This window comes from Anarrhichthys ocellatus, unplaced genomic scaffold (genome assembly GCF_004355925.1).
Source record: "Anarrhichthys ocellatus isolate YVR2014 unplaced genomic scaffold, GSC_Weel_1.0 scaffold7, whole genome shotgun sequence".
NCBI lineage: Eukaryota > Metazoa > Chordata > Actinopteri > Perciformes > Anarhichadidae > Anarrhichthys > Anarrhichthys ocellatus.
In genome coordinates this window covers 7,378,834-7,390,939 of record NW_022280037.1, presented here as the reverse complement: position 1 = coordinate 7,390,939, position 12,106 = coordinate 7,378,834, and the positions used below count along the sequence as shown (strand labels likewise).

At 45.6% G+C, this 12,106-nt stretch overlaps 1 protein-coding gene across 6 annotated transcripts in view; it reads right to left on the bottom strand.

Moving 5' to 3' along the window:
* The window catches only part of meis2a (Meis homeobox 2a), a 76,690-nt gene that overhangs the window by 42,887 nt on the left and 21,697 nt on the right, over window positions 1-12,106 (bottom strand). For 5 of the 6 annotated variants that reach the window (XM_031847756.1, XM_031847762.1, XM_031847760.1 and 2 more), the window contains exon 8: window positions 107-252. In XM_031847756.1, the coding sequence (XP_031703616.1) occupies window positions 107-252 (146 nt within the window). The remainder of the gene's footprint in view (window positions 1-106; window positions 253-12,106) is intronic. The other variant, XM_031847757.1, reaches the window with a different exon arrangement.

Here is a 12,106-nt window from a genome sequence, read left to right as displayed (position 1 = left end):
GTGTGTGTGTGTGTGTGTGTGTGTGTGTGTGTGTGTGTGTGTGTGTGCGTTTCTATCTGGGTTGTTTTCATACATGTTAATCTCCAAAAGTAATGGCTGTGCTTACCGTGAGATGCTGGAACAGCCACGCCCTCATGATGTTAGTGGCCACCTTGGGGAAAATGCCACGCTTTTTCTGCCTCTTCTTCTCCTTGTCGGGATCATCGTCGTCCCCTGTGCCAGGCGATGCAACGCTGTTGTCTAAGCCATCTCCTGGACGGAAACAAAACCCGGGGTTACATAACATCCCAGACAACAACAATGACTCAGAATACAGTACAATAAGATCTAACGAAAACATTCTCTGAGCTGAAACAGAAGTACAAGAAGTACAAGTTTAAGGCTTGTGAAAAATGGATAAATGGACAAATACCACAGATACAAAGGAACTCAAAAGCACTGCACTGAGGCCTAGAGAATCCCCGCAGCAAAGCCAGTGTTGTGTAGTGAAGATATGGAGGTAGGGGGATTTAAATGGCCTTAGAGGAAGGCCTGTACAGCGAGTGAGGGGTTTATGGAGAGGCCTAGCAGAGTTGTTCTATACCCCAGAGCACGGGAGAGGGGAATAGGGGTTAATGACTGTACTATTATGGTTGGATGCTGAAACACTAGGTTTCCTCATTCCAGTTCTACAGTAGGAGGCGGAGGAAAGAAAAAAAATGGAGCGAGATGACAAAAAAGAGGACAAGGAGCCTTCAAGTACAGTAGAGGCTCGGACTCATGTCATTAATTCAATTAAATTTGCATGCTTGACATATTTTTTTCATCTCTTGAAGAGAGCCAAAGGGGACAGGACGGAGCTATGCGGGCACACACAGTACATTCGTAAATCATGTTGCGTGCACAGACACACACTCGCAGACAAACAAAACTCAAAAGGAGTTGATAATTCACGGCATCCAGTTGAGACGCATGAGTATTAAAGTAGGGATGTGATTTGGGGTGGTTCATTGTTGCACTTCGATGCACATAATGGACTCGTCTGCCTCCCCTACCCCACACCCCACCCCAAGCCCCGACTCCCTTAGTCCTCCTCTCCCACTCCCTTCCCTTGCAGCAACCCCTCCCCATTCCGCCACAAGATTAGCATGACAGGCCAGCGCCGGCTTCGCCTGCATTAATGTCCGTCAGCGTTTGATTTCAAGAGGAAAAACATGCACATAACCCAGGCACGATTTCTCCTTTAAATCGAAGTTTCCATCTTTGTCCCTTGCCTTTTTCTTGTTCCTCTTCCCCAGCATTAATTGTGCATTAGCAAAAGTGATTTACTTTTAACAGTCATAGTTATTTTTTCTTGCCCCCGGGCACAAATGCCTTGAAAGCCTTCCTTGAGGGCATCTAAATTATGTATCTGAAAAACTCCTCCACTAAGGCAGAGAAGGACCCTGACATTCTCAAAATTCAGACTCGCATGTCCTACTGTTTTTGGGGAGGCATCAATCACAACCACCTATACAAGCCTTAATCTCGCATAAATATTTGAACTAATAACATTAAAAAGGGGGAAGAAAAAGGATCCAACGGTGTAATCAAATGCAAAATAAATGAAGACTACAAGGACAGCAGGGGCCCTCACTTCTAACTACTTTCCTTGTCCTCCCCCTTTCTTTTTTCTTCTCTCTCCGTCTTTCTTTTCTTTCTAGTGCACAGTGTTTTCCTTCCACATCATTAGCGCAGAGCCACACGAAAGAGGAAAACAGAGAAGTGCCGACTTTGCGCTCCCTGTGTGAAGTTAAAGAAGCAACGGCCCCTCTGAAGGACATATGGGAACGGGGACACAGACTAGTGGGTGTTGTAATTGTAGAATGGGCATTCATTAGTGGCAAATGCCGTAAATCCCAGGCTAAGTACGAATCCTTGTTCAGGAAAGCCTAAAACAATAAACTTTGGTCTGGCCATAGCCCTACCCTGACTGTGAGGGGCTTCCTGAGAAATGCGACCCAGACGGAAGTCAAGTCTTAACTCCCCCAGTTTGCTTCCAAACTTCAATAACAACAACTAGTGAGCTGTGAATTTTAACCACCCTCCCCTTGTTTCTGTGCTTTTGAGCTTCACTGAATAATGTTGATACACAGTTTAGTTGTTTGTTTGTGTGCCGCTAGGTTTTGTGTTGATTTTCGAGCTAGTCTCCAAATCCCTCTCCTGCTGTGAGCAGTCAGGCTCATCCAATGGAACCACACAGTGGCCAAAAGGCTGGCAGATTAATTTTATTGACGTTTCCATTTTCACTGCAATGCGATAGCCTGCCCCCTGGCCAGGGCCAGAGCGACCCGTGCGTATTTACAGACTGACCTGTCACTTCATTACCCAGCATGCTCGCTGCCTCCTGCCCCTAGCCCGCAAGGGTGAAACCAGACTCCGAGGCTTTCAGCTCCTCTCTCCCTCCATCTTTCTCTCACATGCACATGGCTACTGTCATGAGTGCACAGACCAGACATGTGGCATTCAAGCACACATTTAGTGTTCAGTATTTATAGTCGTTTTGAAGTTATATATATGTGCAGAAACATTTCTAAATAGACCACGTACGAAAATCAAGTGTGGACAGAAGGTGAAAAGAAAGAAAGAAAGAAAGAAAGAAAGAAAGAAAGAAAGAAAGAAGAGGAACAAGAAGGAGCAGGGGTAAGAAAAGAAGGAGTAGAAAAAGAATAAAGAAGACCCAACTTGCACAACCTCATTACATCTAAAGGAGAGCTGGTGCTTTGCATCCACCCCCACTCTTTTCTTATGAGCAAGAGAAGGAACGCTGCAGGGCAAATTGTCCCAAACGCTAATGGCTTCTGACTGTTCCCTGGCAACTCTGCCATTCTAACCTGTGTGGATGTGCACTCTGAAAAAAATAGGGAAAGCAAAAAAAAAAAAAAAAAAAAGTGCAAGGCAGAGCAGGGGGAAGCGTCCCATCATCTGGCCATGTGACACAGATGGGGGTTGGCTATTAGGAGGCAGTCGAAAGGCCTAGGGGAGCCGAGGTGCTGGAGTGTAGCCCCAGGCACTTTTGGAAAAGCAGCGCCCTTGGAGACGGAAAAAAGCCACCCCCCCCCTCCCACTCTCCCCCCAGTCTCTGTCTGTCTTCCCTCGCTCTTTCCTCCTCTCTCATTCTCCCTCAGCCACTATATCAATATCTTGAGCTAAAGTGCCTGCAACGAAAGTTTGTGCCTATTTTCATACGCACAGAAACCGAGAAGGTGTAATCAGGCGAGATGGAAGACAATGACCAGATGCAATGAGGGCGAGAGAAGTGAAAGAAAACACTGACAAACAAACAAGCATAAGTCCAAGAGCACATTTCGCTCACATACATTCCCTCTCTAATCACCACTGTGGTTATTAAAAATGCATTCAGATACATCTCCCTGAGAGTAAATTGGTCTCAGGGCTGAGCTCATTAAGGGGTTGGGAAAGGTATGTAAACACACTGAATCTCTGCTTATCTAATGTTGGCACATTCAGGGTCGCTTCAGGATTTCCTGCACAAAGAACTGGTTTAGCACAAAGTGTCCTACAGTGTCTGCTGAGACTAAGGGGGAAGTCATGGGAGTCCTAATGACTCTAGAGATCATGCTTCATGTCTAGGAGGCACCCTGGCCCTAAGGGAGCCTCTGAGGTTGAGTCGGCCCTGGAAGCATTATGGAAATGGCCGCAAGTAACACATATCTTAGCATCAGTACGCCCTCCCTTTGCTGCTACCACCATTCCGATATACCCATGCATGAATGAATAATGACTTGTCAATAGTTGGATAACATTCAAACCCAGTCATGATTAGTTATCAAATAACACTCCAGACTTATTGGTCCCTGTACTATTAATACACCTACTGAAAAGCCTCCAGACAAGCTTTAGATGTTGTGTGAATTATTCCAAAGGCTGCGCAGTGATTTTGCACTGGGAGGCCCCGGCATTTGTTTCAGGGTAATGAAGCAAAGAGTGTAGAGGCAGTGGCTTATAGAAGCTGTGGTTAAAGTGACTAATTACAACAGACCCCCCACAACCCCTGTCAGCCCAATCTAGTCAGCCATGTTCACCCGAGCTCAACCAAATGAGGAGAAGAGAGAAACTCATGAGGGGAGTCAGAAGGAGAGAGAAGTAGACGGAGAACAGAAGCTAAGTTTCTTGGAGCAGGAGCTCCTTTGGCCTACCTTCGCACACCATAGTGACCTTCCAAACCTCCCTCCAACACCCTTCTATTAAACCACCTTTAGCCCTGCAGGCTTGGCCGCAGAGAATGAAGAGAAAAGAAGAGGGGGATTTAGAGCCTCCCTTTTCCCTCTTTTTTCTCCTCAACTTTTCAGCCAACATAAGCGGCGTTTAGCACATTCAGTCCCCCAAATGGCAGCGAATGAGAGTAGCAGTGGGGGCTCCTCTTTTGTCCGTCTGGTTACCCCTTTTATTTACTATGGATTTACGAAGGGGTCTTTGCCGGCTCTGTGACCACATGCTCTTGACGCACACACAATCTCTCTCCCATACACACATACACAAACACGTAGAGGCTCTATTCACACTAGTGGAATGGCCGGGCCCTCTGTTGCTCTGTGCCGACTGGGGATTACGGGTCCTCTGGCTATAACTGCATGCTAGCAATATGCTTCGCGCTCCTTAACATACAACACAGACGAGTGCTAACGAGTAGAAAGTAATCCCTTTAATGATAAAACACACACTCGAGCGTCCAATTTCTGCCAGCAAGCAACCCATCATGTGCGTTTGTGTGTCCTTGTGTGACCACACGCCATATGGTTTACTGCGCTCATTCAGATCCATACAGTAGATGAGGGCTCTAGACGGAACTGTTTTAGTGCGGCTGCACCACTGCAGCCAGTGTTTTACGCTGATTATTTCCTGATCTGTGCTTAAACAAGCAGCAGCCCCTTGCACTGGACCATAAAACAACAGCTTAGTAAACAGCAAGCATGCTGACAAATTGGTAGCGCTCAGGCCGGAGTCATTAACAGCCCTAAAACCTGTCAGAGCAATTACAACAAACTCTCTCCTTCAGCAAGTCTCCCTGCCAAACTCAGATGTCACTACCCGCCTCCGCTTTACTGCCCCCTCTTACCGCCAGGACACCGGCTAAAGGTGAAGGAGAGTGGACTAGCACATTTCCCTCTGTCCTCCAACAGCCGTGACGCCCGGCAGAAATGAGAACAAACCTCCATCTCAAACACAGCTGTATCTGCATCCTGAGTGCAACGACTGAGTGGTTCCTTTTGCATGAGAAGTAATGCGTAGTTGTCTCCCCCCCAAAAACACATCATTAAGTGTTCCCTTAAATGAAGTGGAATAAGAGCTTCTAATTAGATGTTTTTTTTTCTATGTGTGGGGAAGCGAGGCAGTCAGGCAGTAAGAAAGGCAGGGAGGGAAGGAAGGAGGGAGGTGGTGGGGGGTAGTTGCTCAACAACTCCTGTACCTCCCTTCTCCGCCCCTTCTCTAAGCCCCCTAACCCTGCCATCATGCAGATATCTCTCTGTCATCCCTGGAATGCTGGAGATAACTATCACCTCTCCACCGATACAAGGCCTCTCTCCTCTCACAGGCACAGTGTTGACCCCACTGTGCACATCCCTACCATAGGGGGCAAGGTTGAAGTGGACGGAGTAGAGAGAAAGAGAGGGGAGGGGTGGAGGTAAAACTTGTTTTTAACAGCCAGTTAAGGCTATTTTACATTTTAATACAAAATAAGGGCTGAAGCAAAGCCACCCTCCCCTTTCAGCTTCTCCTCCCCTGGAGTCAAAGAAGAGTGCTTCGTCCAGAAGGGAGATTGAGGAAGGGGGCAGGCTGCCTGGTTACTGCCTTTTCTCCAGAGTCACCGGCTGCCTAGAACTCACTTGATCTTTTCATAAGACTATCATCTGCCAAATCCCTAAAAAAATCTGGGTTTACAAAGTATGCGCCTTATCCAAGGCTTTATGCTGAGCTAATTATTGGTGTGATTAACCTTCTACCTGCAACAACAACTGTCTTAATACATCATAAACTGGGACTTTTAGGGTTGCACAATGACTGCTTACGCCTTCTGGGATCTTGAAATGTTTTCCCCGTACATATTTAAATATGGGTATATGAACACACAGGAAAGTGCTACTTTTACACAGATGTGGAGGTTGTATGTCAGCTGAGACAAGAGTTTGCTATCTAAAGGGGGCTTTATTTAAGGAGGAAAAAAGACCCAAAGAAAGGAGATGGAATAAAGATGTATAAAAGAAAGGAGGCAGGCTGTTGCAGATGTCAGGACCCAATTTGCATGAATGGCAAAGGGCTAAATTGCAGGGGACGGGGTAGCTACCCTCCACCCCCTCACCCCACTCTTTTTGGGGGAACTAAAAGGGAGTTGTGATGCCCATGACTGCTCCTCACTCAGCAGACAGGGATCAGTGGCTAATGAAGGGCTTTGGGTCTCCACCAGACATTTCACACTCTCTGCCTCCCTGACAACTCCACCCCGCTTCCCCTTGCACTCCAACACTACCGCTGCTCTTCCCTTAAATTCCAAATGGAATGGGGCTAATTGGTCTCACAGGTAATCGCGGTTCATCCCTTGTTTCTTAATAAACAAATGTACAAACCTGCCAAGGCACCTGTCCAAACCTTGTGTCTGTCTACACACACGTTGCCCTTATTTTATCCCGAACATAATATGGTACAATGGAGCTATTTTTTGATCTAAATGGTTAAAATTGCACATATTGAAGCTACTCCCTCTATAATTTATGATTGTTAGGATAAAAAAACAGGGCTATGTGCACACAGAGAAGCATACTTTAATCCTAAGGTTTGATGCTGCATCAAATATTAAAGAATAGGTATTTCCCAAAAGCAAGCAGGGCTATTTTGAATTGAAACAAGTATGATCATTAGTAAAACAAGCTGCTTCCACACTTTTTGCTTTGTAAAAACGTCTAAGTTGCTCTACTTTGGAATGATAATGTAGTGAAAGCAGGGAATAAAGAGACAAGACCGAGCAAAAGAAAGCAAAGAGAGCATGCAAACACATCATATGGATCCATCTGCTAGTGAAGAAATGGCTTTGCAATCCCCGCTAGGAACTATTGCATATCAAAGTCTCCTACCTAAACCACCAGAAAGAGCAGCTGTGTGCTGGTTGCCAGTTTAAACAAAGTGCGGTTTTGTGATTCAGAACAGCTTACACTGTTTGAGGCAAAGTATGACAACAGCATCAGCAGTGATTCTCTACCCTCAATTAGAATTCAAAACCAAACAAACAAACTCCCCGTTTTTATACTGAGAGAGGAGGACGACTTGGATTTATTGCAGACATCTTTGCCACACCTGCTGGACAGTGGCATCAAAGTAGAGTTTAGGAGAGATGGGGGTTTCTGCAGAGAGCTGGGGGGGGGGTTGGTAGAGTAAATGGATGAAAAGGTATATAAATCAACAAGTCAACCATCAGATTGTAGCCTCTGCTCAGCAGTCCTCTCATCAGCCAAATGCCATGAAGTTTTTTTTCCTCCTCGCTCCCTTTTTTTTTTTTTTTTTTCACACAAATGTCCTGGAGGCAGGGAACAAAGCGAGCAGAACTGATTACTGTGCTGCTGCCCCGCTCCGCCAGTCTAAACTCTGTTTGGCTTCCTAATGAGCTCACTAAAAACCCAATTCATCACCCATAACCCCTTCTCAACCTGCCTTGAAATCCCCCATTATGAAGGAGTCAAGGACAGTCCGTTTACAGACTTTGGGCTGGGGTCAAGGGCTGCGAAGGGTGGATGGCACTGGTCGTGGCAACAGCGTGGCCGGGGTTATTGGGACACAAGGATACTCCCCATGTGGCTTGACTGTCCCCCCCACCAATATCTAAATGTGTTCACCATACGCCATTCATTTCCATCCAACCGATCCTCTCCTTTGATTGTCACCCTCCATTGAGTTTATACACGACATGTATATTATTTTTGACTATTTGAGCATTGTGTGTTGTTTTTCTACCCCCTACGCCAACTTCCCCCGTCCCTTATGCCCCCTCTTTGTATAACACCAGCGGTGTCCCAGTCTGAGCGGAGGAATGTCCGGCTTGATGGCTGCAGCAGTGGGAATGTCCTGTTCCAGTCAGCATTCGCACCAGAGATTTCGAGTTTAATACCCCTTCGTACCATCCCCGCAAAGACAGGAATTTGGTGGGAAGGGAATGTAGCAGGATGGGGTGGGGGGGGGGATGAGAGAGTAGAATACAGTTAGTCTCTTAAGGATGGGGCAAGGGAAGAGGGAAAGTGTAAAAAAAAAAAAAAAAGGAAGAATATTGAAGGTAGATGACAAACAGCTGAGGAGGTAGGAAATGGAATGGAGAAAAAAAAAGGAAGAAAAATGATGAGGAGGTAGAAGAAACTGGGTGTTGGTTGGAAGGGGAGGTCAGGAACGGAGAGGTGGAGGAGGAGGATGGCAGAGGGTTGGGGTAAACTCCCACAGTTCCTCATTACATGGAGCTAAAATGATCCTCCTGACACCTGAGCTGTAACCAAGAGATTACAGAATTGATGAATCCTTGGTTTAAAATGCAGCTGTTTTATTCTGCTTTAGTAATTAATTCTTTTTCCGATAGCGTATTGATTAAGCGTAGCCCCTGATAAAGTTCAAACTGAGAGAGATCTCTCCGGGGCTTTGGCTTGCCCTACTCTGGAGAGTCAATGAAAACTTCCTCCCTCCACCTGCATCTCTCTCTCTGTCCGTCAGCGCAGTTTACCTCATAAATTAGTCAGATCTATCAGGAGTGAGGATCCGGCTTAGCTAATACTTGCTTTGTCTGCCCTCTTGCTGATGCAAATCTGTTACTTTCATACTGTACACAAATGCAGAAGCCGTTATTGAGAAGTCCATGTTACCCAACCCACCAAAACATTCATCTGAAGAGGGGTTTTTTTCACGGACATACTGACTGAGATACACATATACTCTGGGATACAGCTCCTTCACCTAGCAGCCGATTCTTTTGCTTCCTTCTCCCTCCCCCCTCGCTCTCATTTTCACCCTAACAGGGAATCATGGCATACACAACGAGAGCGTCTCCTTTCACAAAACTACTCTTCCATTTCTTTTTATCGCTGCCTTTTTCCATACAGCTATGAGTAAGAGACTGATCAACAGAGGGTAGAGCGGGTCTCTCCGGGGAGCCAACTAGCAGAGAAATCAGATACAGCTTTAAAAGAGAGTCAGACGCTCATGTCTTGTCAAGACCCCTCACCTACCGGCTCCTTTACAAGTCAATAACCAGGGCCAAGTGTCCTCCACTGGGCCTTGGCACACATTCACGTCTTTCTATAGGAAACAGAGGCGCGGCGAGCCCAGAGCTCTGGATTCCATGGTGTTACCCTTAAATGCCACATACGATATTATGATAAGAAATATTGTATTTCTGCTATGAACATAAATATATTTATAAATCCTAGTGGGCTGGGACACTACATTTATCCCCAATATTCAACTCATCTGACATTCCTGATACATTGTGACATATAATTGGTGACCCCACGAGGACAGAAAAGCCAGTTAAAAGCCTTTTTCAATATTAAGAACAAATGAAAGCGTGAATGAATTATGAAGGGAGAAGGGAAAAATATAATTAGAAGGTGGAAGTAGTGCTTAATACATTTACTTGAGACTATTTCCTTTCGTTAATGGGGCCACAGCGTGCAGAGAGAGGGTTTTGACGAGGCTAGTATTGACTGTCGGCCGTGCTCCTTAAGGTAAATCCAGCAGGTCATTTCATTAAGGCCCAATTCCATGGCACTAATTTTGATTTTAGGGGCTTGACAGCTGTTGGCAGTGGATATTGCTATGGCAGGAAAAGTGAGAGAGGAGCCTATTACTGCTGTAAAAAAAAATACAAATTGCAAAGCCTTGGTTCAAATTGCTGCCACACTGCCTCGCTGACAGTCCAAAATGTGTATTCTGTCACGTTCCTCGACCTCAACCTTTCAATTAGCTGCGTGACAAGGGAGAGTAGAAATACACAGCAATCTATTTTGGAATCAGGGTATAATTTAAAAACAAATGCATGTGAATATACACATGCTTACTGACAATAATGCAAATCTATACTGAGTGGCCAAAATATTAGGAAGACCCCTTTAAAGTAATGCAACGCAAAAGCCTTACTTATTTGTAGGTTAAATCAGTTCTATGGTGAACTGAAGCTGTACTTTGTGCTGTGGTAGTATTGAACAATCGGAGGTTTTTTTTTTAAAACTGTCTATCCATCTCATTCATGTAGGAGGAACAACACGTTAGAAACGGCTCAAAAATGACCACAGACTTGATTCAACCCCTCTGTAACACAATGACTGATGGTTCAATAGTTTCACAAAGTTATGGTTGCATTACAATATAGTGTATTTTTGTTTTCCTGGCCACTCTATGCAATTTTTTGTTTGCTTTTCATTTTCCCAATGAGACATTTCCAATCCTCCCTCATATAACATGGGCACTGTATGCTGGTCTGGCAGTGAGATGGACCTGACTCACAATGCGAGCTCCTTATCGCCTCGCAAGTTGATATGCAGCATTAAAGTTCCAGAAGGAAGGGGGAAAAAAAGCTGTTCCTCTGATGCTATTAATTAGCAGTGCTCCATAGCTCTCAGCTTTTTGAAGCTCTCCATCTCCTTTTGTTTCACCCTTTCTTTTTTTGTGCGGCCTTCGTTATTGACTTTTCAATTTTCCCCTCACATCCACCCCCTGCACTAGCTTTAGCACCAGCGCTTCTGCAGTGGTACCCAGCCCAACAATACCCCCAAGCCCACTCTCCGAGACGCTGGCTGGGGAGCCCGGAGAGCTGGGCCAGCCCTACAGCTCCCACCAGCCCACCACTCACTCCCCATGAGACCAAAATCAAAGAGAGAGGCCCTTAAAATATAACCATGGGTATAATGAGGGTGCTCCAAAGAACAATAAGCATATACACCAAAGGAGAAAGGAGAGTAGGAGTACAAAAGAAAAAGAGAGAAAACTATAGGAATGTTGGCCTGAAAGTGTTCTTGAGAAGTGCACAACAGAGGGTGGATGAGGGAAAAAAAAAACAGAATGATACCGTGTTTTGGGAGAAAGGGCAAAGGGCCACAGCCAGTGGTGATGGTAGCCAGGGCCACGCATCTATCCGACCACGTATCTGAACCCAAAACAACAAGGGGGTCTGCCGCATGCCTCTAGAGCCGAAGGGAGCCAAAGGGAGCACGACTAATTTCTGCACAACAATAGGCCTGGATGGGCGCCCACACAATGGCAGGTGCTTTGAATAACAGCAGGGCCCTTGCAGCAGGGTTCTTCTCCTCTCTCACTCCGAGGGCTTGGGCTCTGGCTTGTGTAACCTTTCATTTTCAACCGGGCTTCCTTTTGACTCATAAAGGATGAAAATGATCTCATGGGGGTGGGGGGGGTAAAGGAGTAGAAGACGGCCAGGCCTGTGAGGCACAGTTCGTATCGAGTCTGTCTGTGTTTTCTGTGCATGTTATCAGCCTGTCTGTCCATCCTTTTCTCTTTTTTCTTTTCTTTGTCAATCTTTACATTTACAGCATCTCTTTCTTTCTCTCTTTTGCTCGTCTCTCTCTAACCCCATTTTTTTTTTCCCATCGACTGTTGGTCTGTTGTGTTGTTATTATCTGTTTGTTGTGCTGCTGCTGGGCTGTCCTGTAGGCCATGATGCAATGGTAAAGGCAGTTTTCCCCCACCTTAAGAGCATTCTTTCCGGGGTCACAAGGTCAGGCTTCACAGATGTCTCCTGCAGACACTCAGTTGTCTAAGGACTGCATCCCTGGGAGTAAGCATTCGTACAAAACAATGCAGCTTTCCCCCCCTCACTTTGGAAAATGTTAAATGTTTTTTCTTTTTTTTTTGTCTTGCTTTTTTCCCCCCCAACCTCTCTGTTTCATTGTTTTATTGTATTGAATCAACCTATGGAATGAGTGCAATCTTTCCAAGGTGGAGTTTTTTTGTGTTTAGATAATGAAAGCAAGCACTGGTTATCACAAGATAGTGGTATTTTCTGGCTGCTTTCATTCTTTTAAACACTCCCGTCTCCCTGAAGTTTCCTGCAATTGTTCTAATGGGGCCTTAGTCATCCTTG